This window comes from Hippopotamus amphibius, chromosome 12, assembly GCF_030028045.1.
Source record: "Hippopotamus amphibius kiboko isolate mHipAmp2 chromosome 12, mHipAmp2.hap2, whole genome shotgun sequence".
Lineage (NCBI taxonomy): Eukaryota > Metazoa > Chordata > Mammalia > Artiodactyla > Hippopotamidae > Hippopotamus > Hippopotamus amphibius.
This window is the reverse complement of record NC_080197.1, coordinates 60,232-81,982: the sequence shown is the minus strand read 5'-3', so window position 1 is coordinate 81,982 and position 21,751 is coordinate 60,232. Positions and strand designations below refer to the sequence as shown.

Genomic DNA, 21,751 nt, shown 5'->3' with positions numbered 1-21,751 from the left:
GTCTGTAGCTGTTGAATATAAGGGGTTCCTTATAGGACTGTGTCTGAAGAAAGGGTTCTGCTGCTAAAGACTCAACTGGAAAACCTATGTGAGGTTAGGGGTGACCGAAGGAGGCTTGGGGCAGATTTTACAAAGTTTATTGGGTAGGCCTGGCAGGTGGCCCACGAGGGATGTGTGGCACCAGGCCGTAGAAGGCCCCAGGGCAGCCGTGGATGGCTTGCGGGGGTAACACGGAGGATCGGCCAGGATGCAAGCGCAGGCCACTTCTGAGATGCAGAGGATCCTGACCGATGCCCCCACAACTCTCACAGGACGGGCTGATCAGGAGGTGACGGCACTGAAGCCAGTGAGTGGCCTGGGGCTACGGAGCCCCCTCACGGGATGGGCATGGCGGGGGTTCCTGTCCACTTCAGCTCTCCGTGGCCTGAAGCCACTGGACCCTCTCTTGTCACAGCTGGATCCTTCTTGTCCTGCAGATCTTCGCGCGAAGGTCCCTTCCGTGTCACTCAAGCCACAGTAGCCGCCTCCGCGGCCAGTTACTGTCCATCGCCTGTGTTTTCATTTCTTCCTCATCTGTCGGCCCCCTCCTGGAACGTCACTTCCACAGGAGTGGGCCTCGCCGGTCGTGCTCACAGCTGAGCCCTGGCTCGCGGTGGGGCGCGGAAGTGATAATGCTCACCCGCGGCCGCCCTTTGACCTCTGCATTCCTGCGGAGCACAGCGTCCGCCGGGACCTCGGGATGGGGACCGCCGCTGCGCCCTTGCCCCTTTAAGCGCTGGGCAGGGGCGCACGCGCAGTAGGGCCGTTGCGCGCGCCGGCGCAGTGGGGAGGTGGATGTTTACGGCGGAGGTCGGGGCTGCGTAGCGGGAGGCGGACGGGCGAGGGGCGCCCGAGGAGCTTCAGGTGCGGCCTCAGCGGCCGATCCCGCGGGCCGCCCGAGCCGGGAGGCAGAGCCGCCGCCGCCGCCGCCGCCGCCGCCCTCGGCCAGGCCTGCGGTGGGGGAGGCGGGTCGGTGCGTCCCCTCGGCCCCTCCCCCTCCCGGCCTCCCCACCGCTCCCGCCCCCCGGGGCCGGCGTCCCGGGGCCTCCCCGCCGCGGCCGCCCGTCGCCGCCGGCCCTCTCCCGCCGCGCTCTCTCCCCCCGCCCCCGGCGTGAGCGCCCCCCGCCCTCCCCGGGGGCTGGCGCGGCTCCCCTGACGCGCCGCTGGTCCCTGGCTTCCGAGCGGGAGGCGTTTGCAGTTGGCGCGGCGCGTGAGGAGTTACCGGGGCGTGAAGCAGGCGGTGCCTTTTCTGAAGGGGACCGAGCCTTGAGGGAAGGAGCGGCCTCCCCAGCCTGCGGGCTGAGCGTCAGGCCGGAGCTGGAGGAGGTCTTCGGGGGCGGAAGGAGGGCTCGCCTGCCTGCGGTGCCGGTGCTTTGCTCGTGCGTGCGAGGACCTGGTCTCCCACGTCGAGGTGTGCGCCGCAGGAGGGTCCTTTCCCCTGTCTCTCCCCTTTGCTCGTGTGAGAGTCAGCGTTTGCTTCGTTCTCTTTGGCCAAGAAGGGGCTGAAGTGAACAGACGCATTCCCGTGTTGGGCGGACCGGCAGGTTGCTGTGTAAACAAGGTCCAGCTTGCGGCTCTGCTACGCCCGGGTGGGGGGGCCCTTGGAAATGGTGGGGTTCGGCCCCTGGGCCCAGTGTCTGGGCCCCCTCCCTGCTTGCGCTTGGCGTGGGACATCCCTGGGGAGGGGGAGAGACTCTTCGTTCTGACAGCGTGTCAGTATTTTCAGGTCTAGGTTTAGAAAGCTTATCTGTGTGTTTAGTAGAAACTGTCTCCGTCCAACACGTGCTCCACTGGCCTGGCTTTTATCGGGCCCGTGAATAGTGCGTATATGGCAGCCTTTCAAGTATTTGAAGAAAAAAAATCCCTCTGTATTCCTCGTACGAGTTCTGGTTTTCAAAATGAAAAAGGTCTCCATTTCTGTCATTATTCCCCTGGCAGGAGGTGTGGTTTTTGGTTCCCTCTCCCCAGCTCATCTTCCACCTGAATCACTTTGTCCATGTTGCCCTTAATAAGTAGCCTGATAAACCCAGCGTCGACTTGAATCTTGGCCCCCGATGTCGGAGCCTAATGCTGTTAACCTGGCCACTGTCACCGCCTCCTCGATCGCCAATCTGAGACCTTCGCAAGCCTGCTCGTGTTCAGCCGTCTCCTCCCTGTGCCCTTGCGGTTGCTTTTGGAAGGAGCAGCAGGGCAGTAAGGTTGTGTTGTTGGGCGGCACCCAGTTACTGTGGCGTGGTGAAGGATTGCAAAGTGTAGTCAAGTGCATTCGAAAAATGATTTGCCGTTACTTTGAAAAATTGGGTTTGAGTGGATTATAGGTCCAGATTTGGTTTGGCAAGGACATCTCTTAACCTGTTGTTGGTGTTTTTGGTGGCATTAGGGCTGATCACATGGATGGTCAGTAAGAAGCAGTGATTGTTTCCAGTGTGAGGGAGTGTTAGATTGCCAGGCAAAGTTAATAATAAGTATCGGTGGCCACGTGCAGCCTACCAGTGGCAGCAGATAGGGTTACCACATGGTAATTTAGTCTGTCATTTTGGATAGAGATTACCGGTGTCTTCAGTGTTAGAGAATTTTGCTCCCTTGAGAATTTTTTACAGCTGTGTTTGGTGTGGGGTAAGGAACACAGGCCTGGGGTTGGATGCCAGCCCTCTCCTTACACATTGGTGTGTGATCGTGAGCAAACCAGCTCCTCGGTCTCGATTTGTCTCGTAACGTCATGCAGCCAGAACGAGGTCGTGACTGGCAGGTGGTGCCTGTAAAAAGTTCATAGCTAGTTTTACTAAAAAGCTAGCCTTTGCATATGGAATAAACTTTCAAAGTGAGGCAGAGCTGAAAATAAGTACTTAGTAGACAGTGGAACATACCCAACATATACTTCATGTTTGCTTTCTGAGGATAGAGCATTATTATACTCTTTGGGCTTCTGGGTTGAGGTAGCTTTCAGATTTGCCCTGGAGAATGTGTGGGTGCCACACCTTTCCCTAAAGCAACCAAACATGACTCCACTTTTAAATAGTGACCCAAATTTTAAGATGTCTGTCCTAGACTAGGGGTAGAGGCTTTAGCCTCAGAACTAAGTGGCTCATCCAGGATTAAACTTGACCTCATTAGTACTTTACCCCATCTGGCTAAGTTAACTGGCGGTGGACTGTAACCAGCAAGGGCTCTGAAACAACTTAAAGTGGGGTGAGACTCTAATAATTGGACCATCCCAGTGATTTGAGAAATCTGATGTTCAGCTCTGAAATCTTGACGATAAAGATGAACTGTTCCAGCCATAAAATGCAAGAGTGTTTGTATTAAGTCCCACCTTTCACACATATTGTGTCCTTGTGAGAAACTGAAGGTTTGTGTGGTTGTTGACTTTCATTCCTGGGGGAATCTCTCCCACCACAATTGCCAGTTTTGTGTGGGAGGTGTGTGCCTGGGATTTCTAACCCCATTATTTCTTTATGGTTCTCATTCTGCTGTTAGAAACCCTCAGGACTGTGAGGGAAAAGGAAGTCTAAACTTTGTAATAATAAAAGTATAATATTATGGATGTCATCCTGATTCAGAAAACCTGTCAGTCTTTGTGATGTCTTGTGTTTTCTTTTTTCCCAGCAATTTATATCAGATGTTTTGTAAAACATTACCATTTTATATGAAGTAAAAGTTACATGGGGTAAGTATAAAATTGGAGTTGTTTTAGGAAGAGTAAAACCTCTACAGAGGAAGGAGTATGTTCCTTATGAATTACAGGAGGGTACATTGTATTTTAGTCATTGGCTCAGAGGGGAGCACATGCTATTACTTTTTATTCTTGAAGACAGTTGGGAAGAGAGCAGGAATGTACTTTTTATTGTTGAAGAGCTGGAAAGGTTGTATAGTAGGTATTGATACTGGAGAGGAGTTGAGGGAGTTCTTGTAGCAGCTCCTCCTGTTCCTAAGCTGCAGTCTTGAGACAGATTCTGTGTTTGTTCCGTGGGGAAGAGAGCTTTGTGATGTTGTTTTGCCTGAACTTTGTACCTAAGATCATCCAAGTCAAAGAGTGAGTAGTGGATTGCTTGACTTGATGTTGATGGGTATGTGGGAGGTGAAGTTGCAGGATGAAGTAGAAGACAACAGGTACATTTGAATTTGAAATAAACAATGAATAACTTTTTAGCATTTGAATTAATTTTTTTTAGCTTTTAAAGATTTATGTAACAAGGATCTGCAGCACTTGAAGTATTTAAAGAGGTTGATATTAGAATCATTTTTCAGTAGAGATATCTGCTCTCTTTTCATGTTTACATTCAATGATTTTTTCCATATGTGGATATATCCCTAAGATCATGTATATTCAAGATGATTTTAATCCTGAATGTTTGACTTTCTAGAGTGACGACTTTTAGTAAAGTTTTGAATTCATACTTTAATGATGTTTTTAAATCTTCAGCTGTGTTTTAGGTATCGCATGTTTGTATTCAGTTGGTATTATAGATTACAAACTTATTTTTGAATGGATATAATTAAATTTCAAATTTAACTTTTTAAATTATGAATCTGGCATCCTTGGGAGTGGGGGGGGGGTAGGGTAGAGGGGTGGGTGTTGACTAAATATATTCCATCGGTATTATTTTCAGAATTCAGAATCTGAAATTGGTATGTATGTAGAACTTTTATTGTTTGGCTCTAAGCTTTAATGTGAATTACTGTTTAAAAAATTTTAAAACTGCAGCTGTGCTGGAGCGTGGTCTTGGAGATGGGAGGCGCTGTGAGCGCTGGCGAGGACAACGACGAGCTGATCGACAACTTGAAGGAGGCGCAGTACATCCGCTCCGAGCTGGTGGAGCGGGCCTTCCGAGCTGTTGACCGCGCAGACTATTACCTTGAAGAATTTAAAGAGAACGCATATAAAGACTTGGCGTGGAAGCATGGCAACATCCACCTCTCCGCTCCGTGCATCTACTCGGAGGTGATGGAGGCCCTGGACCTGCAGCCTGGCCTCTCGTTCTTGAACCTGGGCAGCGGCACTGGCTACCTCAGCTCCATGGTGGGGCTCATCCTTGGTGAGCCTGGCTCTGTCCCACGTGCAGGAGGGAGAGCCTGCTGGCAGTATGTCCTTTGCAGGGACCGAGTCGTAACAGCCCTCGGCCTTACCAGCCGTCATCGTATCCACGCAGTCCCTGGATGGGGGTGATTGTATTAATTGAGAAATCCCCATAAGGAACAGAAGGGTCCCTCTGGAGCTTTCCTGTCCCCCCCAGCCTGCACCTCTAACATCTTATCAGCACACCCTCCTTTTGCACAGTGGAGGACCTAGAGATTGTATAAATCTGGACCTTATGGTCATTTCTCAATTAATGCAATCACTCAGCCTGCCCGGTCATTGTCTCTAAACAGGGAATAATTTAACTTCAGAGTTCCCTGCAAGTTAAAGTTCTTCCAAGCAGTTTTTGTTTTTGTTGTTTTAATACTAAAGGAGTTAACACTTTTAAGTTGTTTATTTTTAAATATATTCCAGGGATGGGAAGGATTTCAAAAGTTATCTTATTTGAAGCCATTTAGCCTGTTTTCCCAAACAGATAAGTTGTGAGTCTGTACATGGAAACCGGCCATTTTAATATTGAAACATTATCAGATAACTGAAGATTCTTTAATCATTTATTTATTTATTTATTGGCTGAAGATTTTAAAGATTCCTACCTTGTGTAAAATGTGGTGGGGGAGAGGTGTCTGTTTTTGCTCTGAGTCCGGTGGCACAGTGAGAGGAGGGCTGGGAGCTGCTCTGTGCTTTAGAAGAGGGCACTGCAGAGGAAGCAGGCTGGCGTCGCTGGGTGGAGGAGGGCAGTGGCTGGCCCGAGGGTGCTGAGGTCTCTGTACACTTGGTTGTTGGACATGACAGGGTTTGCTAAATATCAGTGTTTTTGGCTTAAGTATGTTAATGTTGTTATTAAGTCAGAGTGAGATTCTAAATATCGGAGATTTCAAGTGATAACGGCTTAAAAGTCATGTTTAAATGATTAGCAGTACATTACAGCATTGTTTCTTTGTGGTTGATACAGGCACTTTAGAAAATTTTAGCAGTAACAGTTGCTTTTTGTGACTATGGAATGAAACCTTTGGTTTCTTTACATGTTCATATACTTTAGAATTTGGTGAAGTTTTGAGATTCTGATCATCTGACTTTAGGCTATAAATTGGTACCCTCAGATTATTAAATGTACAGGGTTTTTTTTGTTTGTTTGTTTTTAAACTAAATGCTTTTTGAACTTATCTTGGATTGAGACTGCTTTGCAAAGAGAGTCCGGGTTATTCCTCATTCTGGAATTAGTGAATTGTAATTCCCTCTGTTGGAGCTGAAACATTGCAGGAGCTAAGGTGGTATTTAGGGGAGGGGGTCAGGTTATCAAACTGATTCGATTAGAAGTGCTATTGAAAAGAAATGGTCAGGAAAGGATGACTTAAAGTAAACCTTAACTGACCCGCTGCACTTGATGTTGCCTAGAAGTTATAAAGAAATGGCTTACAGTTGATGTTGTTGCTTGGCTTTTCTGAGTCTCCTCTTTCCTGGCAATTTCACTAGATGTTGGGGGAGGAGAGTTCTGGAGGAAGGAAAGCTGTGTTTTTGACTGTAATGGGCACTGCATGCTGCTTTGATATATTTGAAGGAGGTAACTTGAGAATTTGCTTTCACGGGTAGGCATCTTGGATCTGCAGGGAGAAAGCTGCACGCGCTGGACCGTCCTCACTGTTTGGATGCTGTGTGTCCTGGGCCTCCCTCTGTGGTTTATTCGGCCGTGACAGTGCTTTGTGCAGATCACTGCAGAGGTGAAAACCTTGCTGGCCTCCCAGTGCCTGCAGATGTGGGGGCTGAAGGCTTTCATCTGACTTAGGTGTCCTTACTCTCTCTGACCCCAGCTGGCTTTCTGCCCTGAACTGTGTCCCCTTTCTGCCACTTTCCTGTGGCTCCTCTCCTTTGCTGAGGGCGCTCCTTTTCGAGGTCCCAGTTGGTCGTAGGGAGGATGCAGCACTTGTGAGCTTAACCTGAAAGTGTGTGATGCGGGAGCTGCTCTGCCTGGGGGGCCTTGTGGGACCAGTTTCAGCGTTGTATCCTTGATACCACCATCATGACACCCCCCCCTCCCCTTTTGTCATCTTTTTATGGGGGTGGGTCAGGGGATATGTGTTATTACTCTGTTTTGGTGTGAAGCTTCCTGGGAATAGGAACTATGTGCTCAGTAAGTGTCTCACAAAGGTGAGGGGCTAATGAGAATACGATGAGTAGGGAAATAAAGGTAAGTCTTCTTGGTCTCTGGCAAATGGCCAGGAGAGCAGTGGGGACTGGAAATGGAATAACGTGGGTGTGATGTAAATAGTGGAAAGGTGACTTCTCAAGTATGCTGTGTTTTGATGAGAGAATGTTTTAGCAGCAGCTCTGTGTGTGACAGGTGTCAAGAGGGCAGAGCGGGTGAGTCGTCCAGCAGAGGCAGGGAAGCCTGGGCCTGGGCGGGGCTGCTGCACCAGGAAGGGACCAGATGAACCAAGTGGCAGAATGCGAAGATGTGCGTGCACAGATGGTTGCAGTCACCAGTGTTTCTGTTGGACTGTAGGATTGAACGCTACACTGTGACTTTATATGTATGTCTTTTAAAGCCCTACATGCCCTGTTCATTTTCATATGCAGTTTTTTTTTAATTGAGTTATAACGTACCCATAGTAAATGAACAAGTATGAAGCGTGGAACTTGGTGATTTTTACATCCACCTCCATGTAAGCACCACCCAGAATAAGATGCGGAGTAGAATCTGTGCCCCAGAGGTTCTCGTGGCCACACCCCCATAGTAGGACCCCACCCCCTCCAGAAGGGGGAATATACTCACCTCCATCACACAGATGAGTGTTGCCTGTTTTGACCTTCATTCAAATGGATTCTTACAACACAGACATTCAACAAAGCTGTTTGTGTCAATAGGTCTCACCGAGATTTAACCCAGAGGCATTTATATGTGGAGGAAGCACTTTTATCATTAAGTGAGCGCCTGACTTTTCTCATAGCTTTATTTTCAGTTACTGATAAATTTTTTTGATTAAAAAATGTTACATTGTGACTTTGGATTTTTTTTAAGAACTTTTATTGAGATATAATTGACATACAATGAACTGCATATATTTAAAGTATACAATTTGATAATTTTTTTTTAGTAGTAATGTATATGTGGCAATCCCAATCTCCCAATTCATCCCACCCCAACCTGCCACCCTGCTTTCCCCCCATGGTGCCCAAATGTTTGTTCTCTATATGTGTGTCTCTATTTCTGCCTTGCAAACGGGTTGATCTGTACCATTTTTCTATATTCTGCATATGTGTGTTAATGTACTATATTTGTTTTTCTCTTTTGGACTTAGTTCACTCTGTATGACACTCTCTGGGTCCATCCATGTCTCTACAAATGTCCCAGTTTCATTCCTTTTTACAGCTAATATTCCATTGTATATATATACCACATCTTCTTTATCTGTTCATCTGTCGATGGACATTTAGGTTGCTTCCATGACCTGGCTATTGTGAATAGTGGAGCAGTGAACATTGGCGTGCATGTGTCTTTCTGAATTATGGTGTTCTCTGGGTGTATGCCCAGCAGTGGGATTTCTGGGTCATATGGTAATTCTGTTTTTAGTGGTTCAAGGAACCTCCATACTGTTCTCCACAGTGGCTGTATCAATTTACATTCCCACTAACAGTGCCAGGAGGGTTCTCTTTTCTCCACACCCTCTCCAGCATTTACTGTTTGTAGATTTTTTGATGATGACCATTCTGACTGGTGTGAGGTGATACCTCATTGTAGTTTTGATTTGCATTTCTCTAATAATTAATGATGTTGAGCAGCTTTTCATGTGCCTCTTGGCCATCTGTATGTCTTCTTTGGAGAAATGCCTGTTTACGTCTTCTGCCCATTTTTTGATTAGGTTGTTTGCTTTTTTTGATATTGAGCTGCATGAACTGTTTATATATTTTGGAGATTAATCCTTTGTTGATTCATTTGCACATATTTTCTCCCATTCAGTGGGTTGTCTTTTCATCTTGTTTATAGTTTCCTTTGCTGTGCAAAAGCTTTTAAGTTTCATTAGGTCCCACTTATTTATTTTTGTTTTTATTTCCATTACTCTAGGAGGTGGGTCAGGAAAGATCTTGCTGTGATTTATGTCAAAGTGTGTTCCTCCTATGTTTTCCTCTAGGAGATTTATAATGTCTGGCCTTACATTTAGGTCTTTAATCCATTTTGAGTTTATTTTTGTGTATGGTGTTAGGGAGTGTTCTGATGTCATTCTTTTCAATGTAGCTGTCCAGTTTTCCCAGCGCCACATTGAAGAGGCTGCCTTTTCTCAATTGTATATCCTTGCCTCGTTTGTCATAGGTTAGTTGACCATAGTTTATCTCTGGGCTTTCTATCCTTTTCCGTTGGTCTGCATTTCTGTTTTTGTGCCAGTACCATATTGTCTTGATTACTGTAGCTTTGTAGTATAGTCTGAAGGCAGGGAGTCTGATTCTTCCAGCTCCATTTTTTTCCCTCAAGATTGCTTTCACTATTCGGGGTCTTTTGTGTCTCCATACAAATTTTAGGATTTTTTGTTCTAGTTCTGTAAAAAATGCCATTGGTAATTTGATAGGGATTGCATTGAATCTGTAGATTGCTTTGGGTAGTATAGTCATTTTCACAATGTTGATTCTTCCAATCCAGGAGCATGGTATATCTCTCCATCTGTTTGTGTCGTCTTTGATTTCTTTCATCAGTGTCTTATAGTTTTCTAAGTACAGGTCTTTTGTGACTTTGGAATTATAGTTTTATTTTGACGATGATTAAAACCTATTTTGTGAGGATTAAACACCACATCTGAGTGTTTGGGGAGACCTTTGACGAAAAAGAGGCCTGTGTGCACTTTCGTTTGCAAATACGTTTCTTCTTTAATTCATTACTGACACCTTGAATTCTTGGTTTCAGGCCTTGGCATTGTTACATTGTCAAATGATTCTTTAATAGTTTGAAGACAGGGAGGTCCAGGCTCTAGGAAGCTGTGAGAAGGAGTTTTGATGATGTGGTGAGCAGAGGCTAGCCTGCGTATTTAAAGATCAGGCTGGGTGATTTAGGCCCAGTAACGTGAGTGTCTGTAATTACACATGCCAAACCAGATATGTTGCAGTTGATGAAACAGAAATAAAGAGTAGGAGTTCTCACCTTCATTCTACATGTTTTCTTATCCTGAAACCTTTTAGGTCCTTTTGGTGTGAACCACGGGGTGGAACTCCATTCGGATGTGACAGAGTACGCAAAGCAGAAACTGGACTTCTTCATCAGGACAAGTGACAGCTTTGACAAGTAAGATCAAATCTATCCATGGGTCTGGGTGTCAGTTGTAACTTAAACTTTTGATTAAATGGAAAGAAATTGATTTATTACTGTTCATGTTACGGCAAACGTGATTAAACTGTGGCAGGAGAGTCGGGGATACGTGTGTATCTGTTCTAATTATTTTTAAAATATTTTGTGTTTTTAAGGGCCTTAAGTTTTTTACTTATGGTACCTAAATAAAGGTAATTTCTCACCAGTATGAGAAAAAAATAGAATGTTCATTTTTCTCAATATTCATGTTTCCAATAGAGACATTTTATCACCTACTTGTTTCTAAAATGGAATTGTTGCATTTGTCTTTTTTAAAAAAAAATTAATTAACTTTGGCTGCACAGACTTCTCTAGTTGCGGCGTGTGGGGTCTAGTTCTGGCGCGTGGGGTCTAGTTCCCTGACCAGGGATGGAACCTGGGCTGCCCGCATTGGAGCGTGGAGCCCTAACCACTGTGCAACTGGGAGGCACCGCATTTGTCTTTAAATGTCACCAGGTAACTAGCTCTTGCCATTTTAAAACAAGGTGGTAAAGTTCTAATTTTAGGGATTAAAATTGTTAGAAAAACCAGATATATTTTTCCCTCTTTTTACTCGGTTTGTAGATCTTGAATAAGATAATAAAGCAAGATAAGGTAATAAAAGATAATAAAGATATAAGATAATAAAATAATAAAAGCAGCAAAGATAGTGATGCTTGGAGCTTGGGTGACTTAAGCTTGGATTGTGCCTGTGATGTTGGCTTCCATAATATTTTGTTTGGAATTTCTGGGGCTCTGTTTATCACTAGCATAACTCTCTGCAGTCCAGCCTTCAGCTTCTGGCTCTAATTTTGTTATGTTGCTGTGGGATTGTGCAGTGAAAACGAAACCTGCGTTTAGCATAGATTTCCTGTATAGACTTGTTATATAACGTGACATATTTGGTTGTGGAAAACATGTTTTGCTTTCAGGTTTGACTTCTGTGAACCCTCCTTTGTTACTGGCAATTGCCTGGAGATTTCTCCGGATTGTTCTCAGTATGACCGGGTGTACTGCGGGGCAGGTGTGCAGAAAGAGCACGAGGAGTACATGAAGAGTCTCCTCAAAGTCGGGGGCATCCTGGTCATGCCGCTGGAAGAGAAGGTCAGGTCCCCTTGTAACCGATGGTTTTGCACACTTAACTATCTGCCAGGGTCTGTTCCGGGAAGTTGACGTGCATTTTCCCTTGTAATTCTCGTAACAACTCCCTCCATTTCATAAATGAGGAAACAGGCCATGGAGACAGCCAAGGTGGGGGCAGGTCCTGACTCAGGCGAGCATCACAGAGCCTGCAGTGGAAGCCTGACCCACTTCCCTCTCTCTCTTCCTCCTCTTTTTGTCCACCCCCCCATAGCTATTCTTGTATGCTTGTTCTAGTATTAGAATTACTGTACACATATAAAAATTATTAGAGTAATTCTATTTTGGTAGCTAGTCTAATTGTTAAATTCCATGGTGGCGGATACTTTACAGAATCCCTTGCTTGGTGGGAATCTTGTCCAAGTCTGCTTGGCCATGCATGCTTCTGTATGTTTTAGATACTGTGTTTCATTGGGAAAAACAGATTGTAAAAAATGAGCAATGTCTCAGTCACAAAGAACTAGGAAAAACAGAAATGATAAACGTTAGGAGACTGTGCATCTTGATGAAAGTTTCAAAATATTAACATTAAATTCATTTTGTTTGAATAGTAATCATTTATTTTAGAAAATTCAGGAGATATGAACATTAAGAAAAAAAACAATCCCTAATGACAGTGTGTGATTCTTGTAGCACTTTCCTTTCAATACAGTTATTTGTACAGGTGGTTTAGAACTTAAGGTGTTTTACTTAACAGAGTTCATGAAAATAATTTTAAGTTACTTAATGTTCCACATCATCATTTTTTAGTGCTTATGTGGTAGCTGGTTGAACGGTTGAGCAGTTTATCATCTGGCTCCTGTAATCAGGCATTAGGTTATGTATCATCTTTACTGTTATTTACTGTTTAAGTAAAGACTGTAGTGAATGTCCTTAATAAAAAAATTTTTTATCCATAAATATTTTGGATAAATTATTTACAGATACAGTGTGTACCTGTAAAAGATAAGGGCTCTGTGCTTTCAAACTTCATCAGAAAACCATTATCAACCTAAAAAATATTAATGGTAAATTTCTTAATATCTTGAAATGTCCAGCTAGTGTTCAGATTTTCCTGATTGTCACAAAGTCAGATTGAATAACTTCCTTGAATGAGGCTGCATTGAGGGCTGTGCACTGCGCTTGGTGGGTTATCTCTTCAGTGTTGTTCATCTCTAAGTTTTCCTTCTTTCTGTTTTACTTGTTTCTTGCAATTTACTTGTTGAAGAAATCAGGTACTTTGTCTTAGAGAGTTTCTTGCAGCTTCGATTTGGAGGTTACTTCTCTGTGGTGATGTTTTTTTGCATGTTCTTTCTGGCCTCTGTATTCCCTGTAATTGCAGGTTGGCTCTGAAGACTTGACTAGGTTCTGGTTTGATTTATTTTGGGGGAGAAAGGGCACCAGAATACTTATCAGGGGTTTATAGTGTCCTTCTTTATTAAAGACATCATGCCTGTTGTTTCTTTCTGGGTGACAGCATTATGACTGGTCCTGATGCATTATTTCATTGAGGGCTGAAGAATGATACCTTTGAATTCTATCACCTCTCTTCATTTAGTAGCTAGAATATTTACATAGAGAGAAACACCCTCATTAGTTATTTGGTTACCCTGAGGTATACTTTACAAGAAGAGGCAGGATAAATGCTAATTCTTGACCTTTGTTTATCAGTGTTTCTCAATAATTGGTTTTCTAGCATCTGCCAAAGGTAGTGACCAGTGAGGTTTTGCTTGTTTTTTTTTTTTAAGCTTCAGAATGAATTCATGCATTTAAACATATTTCATACTTGAATCCCTGTATGACCCTTATTGGGGCTCAGATCGTCCCACTTTGGCCAGTGGCTGTCTCTCCACATTGGCTCTTGGGCTCTCATACAGCCTCAGGAGTCTTTGGTAGTTTTGTTGCTTTCTGGTAAGAAAACATGTTCCAGACTTATTTTGTATATATTTTTTTTTTACCACAAACTTGGAATTAACCATTTCTGAGGATCCCTGTTCATTTTCAGTTCAGTGGAAATTGGTGTTTAGAGACCACAGTTGGGGCTTTTGAGGTAAGCATTGATACTGTGTTAGTTTTCCAGTAGACTTCTAGAGCTCGGGCATTCACACACACACACACACACACACACACACACACACACACACAGAGACACGTATTTTGTTTGGTTTACTGTGTTGAATATACACCATGAATTCATATTGATACTTCCAATTCAAAATTAGGACCAGAGGATTGTTCTCACATTTTCAGTGTTGTATCGGTATTGTCGTTTTCTCACACTGAAAGTCCCGGTCCCCAGCCACCCGTCTTACTGTTTATCTGTGATGCACGGTGTCATCACTACCATCAACAATCTGATTTCTGAAACTGGTTCAGGATTTTTTTTATTGGTGGGGGAGGGGGGAGGGGGTGGTACTTTATTGAGATGTTCCAATTATTATGTTTAAAGTCACTGGAAATTATGCCTCCCTGTGAGGTTATGGCTCCAGCCTGACAAACAGCTCATTTCTTTTCTTTTAGTTTTGGGGAGTTGCCATTTTGGGGAGCACAAGTTTGTAACATAGTTACAAGATTCCAAAGTCTAAATAAGGAATACTCAGAATTTTATTCTATGTATGTCCCCTCCTCTCTGCTTCCTCTTCAGCTGTAGGTAACCAGTTTTTTGTTTTTAGTGTACCTTTCACTTAAAAAAATAGAAACAAACGCACCTGCTCTAAGCTTCCTGCAGCGAAGGTTTACACATTTTTTACACTCCCCCGTCTATGCAGACATGTGAAATGAGAGTTGATAGTTTTAAGTTTTAGACATCCTTTATTTTTTTAAAAAGTATTTGATGTTCATTATAGCTAGAAATTATTTTTTGTCCCTGTTTTGTTCATTAAAAAATTTTTTTGTTGGTATATAAGAATGTGATTTTTTTGGATGGGCATTTGGATTCTTTCCAGCCTTTTGCTGTTAGAGACAGTGCTGCTGTGAAGAGCCGGCGGACATCTTTTTGTGAATGTTATCGTGGTTTTGTCTCCAGCAGGAGTGCTTGACCAGAGGCTGTTTTAACCTTTGCCCTTTCAAGGTGGTGCTCTTGGCAGGTCGCCAGGAGCTGGGCCAAGCCCTGGCTGGCAGTCCTGCCTGTTTTCTTATTGCTGTTTTAGTAGCTTGCAGTGTTTGACAGGGCCAGATGTCCCCATGTTTGCTCTTCTTTCTTAAATTGTTGTTTTAAATATGTATTTACTTATACAAATGACTTTAGAAATCTGCATTGTATGCAGAAATACATTGTGTTAACATCTAGGTTAATTTAGGGGTTGAAGACATCTTTTCAGTATTCATTTGCTTATTTAGAACGTGAAATAGGGATTTATAGTTTTGTTTAAGGGTTTGCACGTAGTTTACTGATTATATTCAAATATTTCACATTCATTATAAGTAGAAATTCTTTTGAAAAGTTTTTGAAAAAAAGATTTTGCTGGTGTACAAGAATGTAGTAAGTTGTTGATGTTTGTCTAGTACATGGGTACTTAAATCTTTTAGTTCTGAGGTCCAGGACACAGATTATTAGTTTTTAGAGGATTTGCTGGGTTAGGTATTTTTAGATAAGAGCACAAGCATCGTGGCAGGTCACAGCTGACCAGAAATCGTACTGTGAGCTGTTTGGGCCATTTGGAGCCTGGCACAGTCATGGAGCACACAAGGTGACTGTGTTTTCTGATCGGGTTCTTGTGGTGCTCCTGGTACTGTGGGTTACAAGAACTGTTTGGGTGACCCGTACTGCAATGTGTCAGTCAAGCAACTCCGTGTCCCACGGTGGGTACGTCCCTGGAAGCTCCTTTAGACTTGTCAGCGTGCACCTCTTGAGAATGAGGACAGGCTCCCACATCAAGGATGGCTCGGTCACCTTCAAGGAAGCAGCAGTGGTTTTGTAATAGTAGCTGCTGTTCGGTGGGGGCAAGGTGGTCTTTCTCTGGTTCCCATCCTCCAGAAACAACAGCCCAGGACTCAGTCTAGGTTGAATCATTGCAGGTGGTTGTGTGTGACTTTTACTTTAGAATCGCCCCCATCTCTTTACATTTCCCCCAGAACATTGACTCTTTTGGAGAGTCCAAGAAAGTTGTCCCATCAGAATCCCAACATTCCTTCTCTGATTGTTTGCTCTTGTTACCCCTTAATTTCTTTCTCTGTCATATATATTTTCTGTATTAAGAGCTTGGGTATATTTGCAAGAATATCACTAAGTTATGTTTAATTCTTGTCACATCACATTAGAGGCCCATATTGTCAGCTTTTTTCATTATTAGTGTCTGTGTTTTTTTTAGATTGTATGTGGGAATGATTATATTTAAATATAAACTACCAGTAGTAAAATCTTTTGAATATTTTCATTTTTGTCTTTGGGATAGTTGACTAAGATAACTCGTACTGGTCCTTCTGCTTGGGAAACCAAAAAGATTCTGGCTGTTTCTTTTGCTCCGCTGATCCAGCCCTGCCAGTCAGAGTCAGGCAAATCAAGACTTGTCCAGTTACGTAAGTAGGAAGATTCTTACTCACCTTTTAGATCTTTTTACTCTCGTTAGAATTTGAAGGGAAATAAAATTTAAGGAACCTTTTAATATTAAAGAGCATTTTTCTACCCACTGAAGCCTTTAAAGTTTTACAAGTGATTTTTAAAAAGTCACTTAAAATCATTAAAAAAATTATCTATTTTTAGCCTGTTTGGGGTTATTTTAGGACGTTTGTTGTTGATATTCAAGGGTGAAGAGGAACTCCCTAGAAAGAGAGAAAGGGGAAGAGAAGCATGAGCAGAGGCACGGTGACTGGTAGCTGGACGTCCCTGGTGTGGTCAGAGTGGGGGTCTTGGGCAGCGCCAGGTGGCCAGGAAGGTTAGACCCGAGTTTATCACGTGGGTGGTAGAGCCCGTCCCATGTTTTAAATAGAAGATGTGGTGCCTCTGTGTTCTGGATTCCCTGGTGGTCAGGGGAGGATGAAATTGTCAAATGCTTGCTCCCTGAAAACCCCACCAGAACAAGTAGGCAGACACGGCCCGCACGTGGGGAGGGCACTGCCTTCCAGAGCCTCCACAGAGTTTCAGAAGGTGAGGCCACAGGTGGGACCTAAGACCGGTGTCTGATCACGCTTGGATAAGGATCGTGATGACATGGAGTGCACCCTGAGATGCGGGTTTTGAGGCCAGGGCTTCAAAGCAAACATGGCACAGTAAACATTCGCGATGCTATTTAGGACTCCTGAGGTGAATAGTCCAGTTACCTGTAACTTTGTCTCCCGGGCCAGAAGTTCCTAGACCAACAGAGGCACATCGATGAGGGCGGTGCGCAGCGAGGCCGTGAGGGTGGGGATGTGTGCTGCACAGGGGGTGGGTTAAGCTCTCAGACGGACAGGTGAGTGACCAAACTGCAGGCAGGAGTGGGTCAGGAGACCATGGGGATTTTCCAAGCAAGAGGTAAAGACTGAAGCTAAGGCACTGGGCTCTACAGTGGCAGGGCCTCGGGAGGCACGTAAGGCCTTTTTGAGGAAGGATATGGGAGCCTGAGGGGGCTGGCCTGTTGTAGAGGTGGGTCTGCGGGAGGCTGTGACCCCAGTCAGGACTGGATTCGAACCCAGGGAGCCTTTGGCTGCTCTGTGTTATTTGAAGCCACGAGATAGATGCCAAACGAAGGTTTACTAGACATAAGCAGAGGGGAGACCTCTCTAGGGCATGCGCCAGGCTGGGTGGAGGAGGAGGAGGCAGCAGGAGAGACTTGGGCTGGGGGACGAGGTGGCTCCCACCAATGGCACCTTGGGGTGAGCCCGAGAGGCCAGAGCTGGTTGTCGGGAGGTTTGAGAACGCATCCTGGGAGCAATAGCAAGTGGAGTGGTGGGGGAGGAACGCTGGCGACAGTGGAGCAGGATGCTGTGGTAGGGTGTCCAGGAGCAGGTGAGTGCCGGGGCCCCTCCTGTGTCCGGACAAAGGGGAGGAGGCGCTGCGAGCCTGGGGCTCCCTCGAGGCAGTGGGCGCCGCGCAGATTCTGCTAGGGCCTCTGCGATTTGGGTAAGAGATGTTGTAGGCAGCAGAGGAGCCCTCCCTGTAGTGTGGGTTGTTATTTTTTGGAGAAGTTAGATTCAGGGAGGTAAAAAGTGTTGCTGATTTTAAGTTTCATGTATTTAAACATACGACCCCTAATAAATCTCTTCCCCTCAGAAAAGTGCTTATATTGCCACGTGTGTATTGCCTACATTAAATGGAGCTTTAATTTAATTGCCAGATTTTGTTTTTCCTTGAAGTGCTTTGGGATTTTTGTGCTTAAAAATGTTTTGGAGCTGCTTTTTCTCTACTTTAATAAAAAAGGAACAAATGCTTAAATATCTGAAATACTGTGAAAACATTAGAATAGATAAAAGAATGCTGGAGCTGTACTTCTACTGGATGAGACAGAATGCATCAGTGAACACGGCAAATAGCGAAATGAATTGTCAGAGAACCAAACACTGTAACCCTGGTTCTTATTCTTCCATTGATTGAGTAGCTGAGCAGTGCTGCTTCCTTTTCTTATCTGATTTAAGGGTCAGTGTATTTGAAAATATCTTTTGAAAAATACCTTATGAATGCAAATTAGAGCGTGATTAACATTTGCCTACAACACTCTCCTGTTATTGTAATGTGTTTGTAAATATGCCAGTGATGACAGTGAGGGGGGAATTTTCTCGAATGTCTAGACCTTGTGATGTCACAGGGGTGAGGCTGACAGGCTCATTCTCTGCACGCAGCACCCCTGGCGGTTCGCAGCCTGCAGGACCTGGCGCGCATTGCCATCAGGGGCACAATTAAGAAGATCATTCACCAGGAGGCAGTGAACAGAAACGGGAACGGACTGAAAAACACTCCCAGGTTTAAACGAAGGAGAGTTCGCCGCCGCCGAATGGAAACAATTGTCTTTTTGGACAAAGAGGTCTTTGCCAGTCGGATCTCCAACCCCTCTGATGACAACAGCTGCGGAGACCTGGAAGAGGAGCTGCGGGAAGAAGAGGTGGCAACCCCGCCAGACACCAAGCCAGAGCCCCCAGTGAACTTCCTGCGTGAGAAGGTCCTGAGCCTCCCTCTGCCAGATCCTCTGAAGTACTACCTGCTTTATTACAGAGAAAAGTAAGTCTGTGGTCCAGGGAAGGAGGCCAAGCTTGCCTGGAGGGCCGTCCAGAGCAGGTGTCCTGGGGAAGGAAGGGCTCTCGCTCTGCATCTCTTATTGTCGTCTGTCCTTGACTGTCCTCTAGAGTTCTCATCCAGTGGTCTGATTTCTGTAAACACAATCTGACAAATGTAAGGTGCAAGGGAGAATGTTTTCTCTTGGAGGAGGGGTTGACTTCCCACTCTCAGGAAATGCTGAGGTCTGCGCGTGGAAGCAGCTTGGAGACCGTTTCTTACATGAGGTACATGTGTCTGCATCAGAAAGGAAAACTGAAGTTGAGATTAACCTGTGTTGCTTATGAAAGGTGAGACAAAAAGCACAAGTTTTTTGAGCGGGGCACGCTTACGTCCAAGTTTGAATTTTACGGTATCAACTTCTTAATTCTTAATTACTGGCACTGAGTTTCACTAAATCTTTTAGTTATCTAGAGCGGGGAGACATGATTGAAAAGCCCTCCCTTATTTTAAGTAAATTAAATCTTACCTGGGTTGTCAATAGTAATTTTAAAAAAGAAAAATTGTGATGGGGGAGGAATGAAAGTATCAAATTGCCAGATGTCTTTGTGGAATTGCAAAAGAATTGCAGGGCATTTTTTCCTGATACCTTTTGTTACCTTTAAAAGAACCAACATTGAGTAATCCTCTCAAAGAAAATCCTAAAGAATGAAACAAGTGTTGTGTGTAAGTAATAAGCTACCTGACAGTTGCCCCAGCGACGGAGATGATTGTTGACTCAGCTGTAAATACAGTCATGGTGTCTAAGGCTCAGTCCTCAGAGCAGGTGGGAAGCACTGGCTGCAGGAAATGGGTTGGGGACAGTGTAGATGGCTTGTGGGTTTCTTTTTTTTTTTCCAGTTGGCTGTTTTTTTGTAATCACATTACAGTACTAATCCATAGATTTTATCTCTTATAATTCTGGAGAAAAAGATTTGTTAGTTTTGTAATTTTTCTTAAGAACAAATATACGTGTTCAGTATCTCCATTGCTTTAGAACCATTTCACTCAAAGTGACTTGTGGAATCCATCTTCTCCAGGCCTGTGTGTTGAGAGCTTCCTGTTCTATCAAGTCATGGGTCTAGAAGAAGAGGCCTTCCTGTCAATTAGGTGGCAGGATGTTTACAGGTGATGCTGCTTCTTCCAAAACATTGGTTCTTTTCAGACCTTTCAGTTTTACCCAAAGACTAGTGTAAAATGTGAACAATAAACCCCACATCAGAGTGCTGATGGAGGATTAATCATCCAGATTTTATAATTAATTTTATCCCTTAGCCTCTCAGGTGTTGCTGGGGTTCAATGTCTTTGTGGTTTCACCAGCGTCACTGAGTTCTGGTTTTTTTGTTTTGCCATTTGTGCTTCTTTTTAGTAACTGAGTCATTTATCACAGATTGCTGTGTGCCGCATAGCTGGGAAAGTGTGTGTATTGCCCTAAATTGGTACAGTTAAGCTGTTGTAAAGAAGGTTTTTTCATAGTTGTGTTTATCTGCCTGTAACTGAAAGTCAGGCCTCGTTCTCTCAGAGAGAAAAGCATGAGTCACATTTACTTGCTAAGACTTCAGTTTGCAGATTTTGTTGACGTTATTCTAATTGATTCGTAGAGACCTCTGCAGTATGTGGCTATTTTGGACATAATAATAAATAAATGATATCTGAAATATTTTATATTAGGTCGCCTGACTAAATGTTTTTCTATAATTGTATATGGATTTCCTTTTCTTTTCAACCACATTTGCCTTTATGCTAGATTGAAAAAACTCTTTACAGTGTGTAAGACATGTTTCCTCCATATATGTTAAACTGTTCCTAACATTTTGTATTTACATGTTGGTTTGTGACTTTTAAACCAGAATTTGGTTAAAAAAATATATAGATATTGAATATAATATATGTAAAATAATTTGGTGTTGCTCTGTCTTATCAATATAAAGGAGAAGCATCAGTGAGTTACCCTGTGTGTCAGCACCTTTCTCCAGAGTTCAGTATGAGACACCACTTTCTGTTTTCAGACAGGTGGATTATATATTACTCTGTGTTGTCTGTGAGTTCTATATTGTAAACAACATTCTAGACAATGGCTGACTTTTATGTTTTGATTAGTCTGTATTTTTCTATGTGACCTCTGTCTTGAAAGTAGTAAAGCCATAGACAGACAGGTGCACAAGAAATAACAAATTTATAAATATTAAGTATGTAATGTAGAAATCAGCTGTGTATTTTAAAATATTTTTTCCAGTCTGGAACTTTCAGGGGATTAATGCAAGAAACATGAAACAAAGATTTTAATGAGCTGATATACAAAAGATACCAATAAAGGTAGTTAAGACACTTTAGCCTTCTTGGCATTGCTTCTGTTTCCTGTGTGGAATTAAAATTCTTGGCTTTTACAAATTTTTTAAAATAAACTTAAAGAAATTAGAATCATGTGCTTTCTTTCACTGTTTGTATTATTGCTGAATTCTGTACCATTCTAGCACACCTAGGGGAAACATGATTTGTAAGTAAACACAGGAAGTTGGAATTGACAAAGTCCGAGTACAGGAGAGCATAGGTGTCTGGAGAGTGTCTGGTTAGTTTTTTGGTACGATTTTCCGGTATTGTGAAATGTTAAATAGAAGATAATTGGGTAATGGCAGTGTGTCTTACGGGGCAGCAGCGGTGAGGGTGAGGGTTTAGGGTTTAGGGTTGGGGTTGGGGTCGGGCCAGGGTCAGGATTTAGGGCTGGGATCAGAGGGTTGTGGTCCAGACTTAAAAAGTATCAAGGTGCTATTGTAAATGAGGCTTTTTTTTTTTCCTTCCCATTTCAAATTCCAGTTTTTCCTAAACACCATTGCTGATTGTTTTAGTCCATCTGAGCAGCTGTAACAAAATAGCAAATGGGTATTTTCGGTGGTTTATGAACAATAAAAATGTGTTTCTCACAGTTCTGGAGGCTGGAAGTCTGAGATCAGGGTACCAGCACAGTTGGGTGAGGGTGCCCTTTCTGGCGGTGGCGTATATTATAGACAGCCCATGCTGCTTTTGCTTCAGTTGGCTGTTT

General features: G+C 43.7%; 1 protein-coding gene across 8 annotated transcripts; it reads left to right on the top strand.

The window, feature by feature from the left end:
• The first annotated feature begins 824 nt into the window (after window positions 1-824).
• Window positions 825-21,044, top strand: PCMTD2 (protein-L-isoaspartate (D-aspartate) O-methyltransferase domain containing 2). 8 transcript variants are annotated; one of them, XM_057701686.1, is made up of 7 exons: window positions 825-903; window positions 4,745-5,075; window positions 10,283-10,385; window positions 11,360-11,531; window positions 13,552-13,596; window positions 15,941-16,064; window positions 18,303-21,044. In XM_057701686.1, the coding sequence occupies exons 2-7, from the start codon at window positions 4,769-4,771 to the stop codon at window positions 18,680-18,682; spliced, it is 1,131 nt and encodes a 376-aa protein (XP_057557669.1). In that variant the 5' UTR covers window positions 825-903; window positions 4,745-4,768; the 3' UTR covers window positions 18,683-21,044. The 8 variants fall into 8 exon arrangements, with proteins under 8 accessions (XP_057557669.1, XP_057557670.1, XP_057557672.1 ...); XM_057701687.1 differs by having other exon boundaries at window positions 900-1,012; XM_057701689.1 differs by lacking the exon at window positions 825-903 and adding an exon at window positions 919-1,008.
• The last annotated feature ends 707 nt before the right edge of the window (window positions 21,045-21,751 follow it).

Coding starts and splice junctions, on each gene's coding strand:
- PCMTD2 (XM_057701686.1), top strand. CDS start 4,769: ATGGGAGGCGCTGTGAGCGCTGGCGAGGACAACGACGAGCTGATCGAC. Junction 5,076..10,282: donor CATGGTGGGGCTCATCCTTG/GTGAGCCTGGCT, acceptor GAAACCTTTTAG/GTCCTTTTGGTGTGAACCAC. Junction 11,532..13,551: donor TCATGCCGCTGGAAGAGAAG/GTCAGGTCCCCT, acceptor GTTCATTTTCAG/TTCAGTGGAAATTGGTGTTT.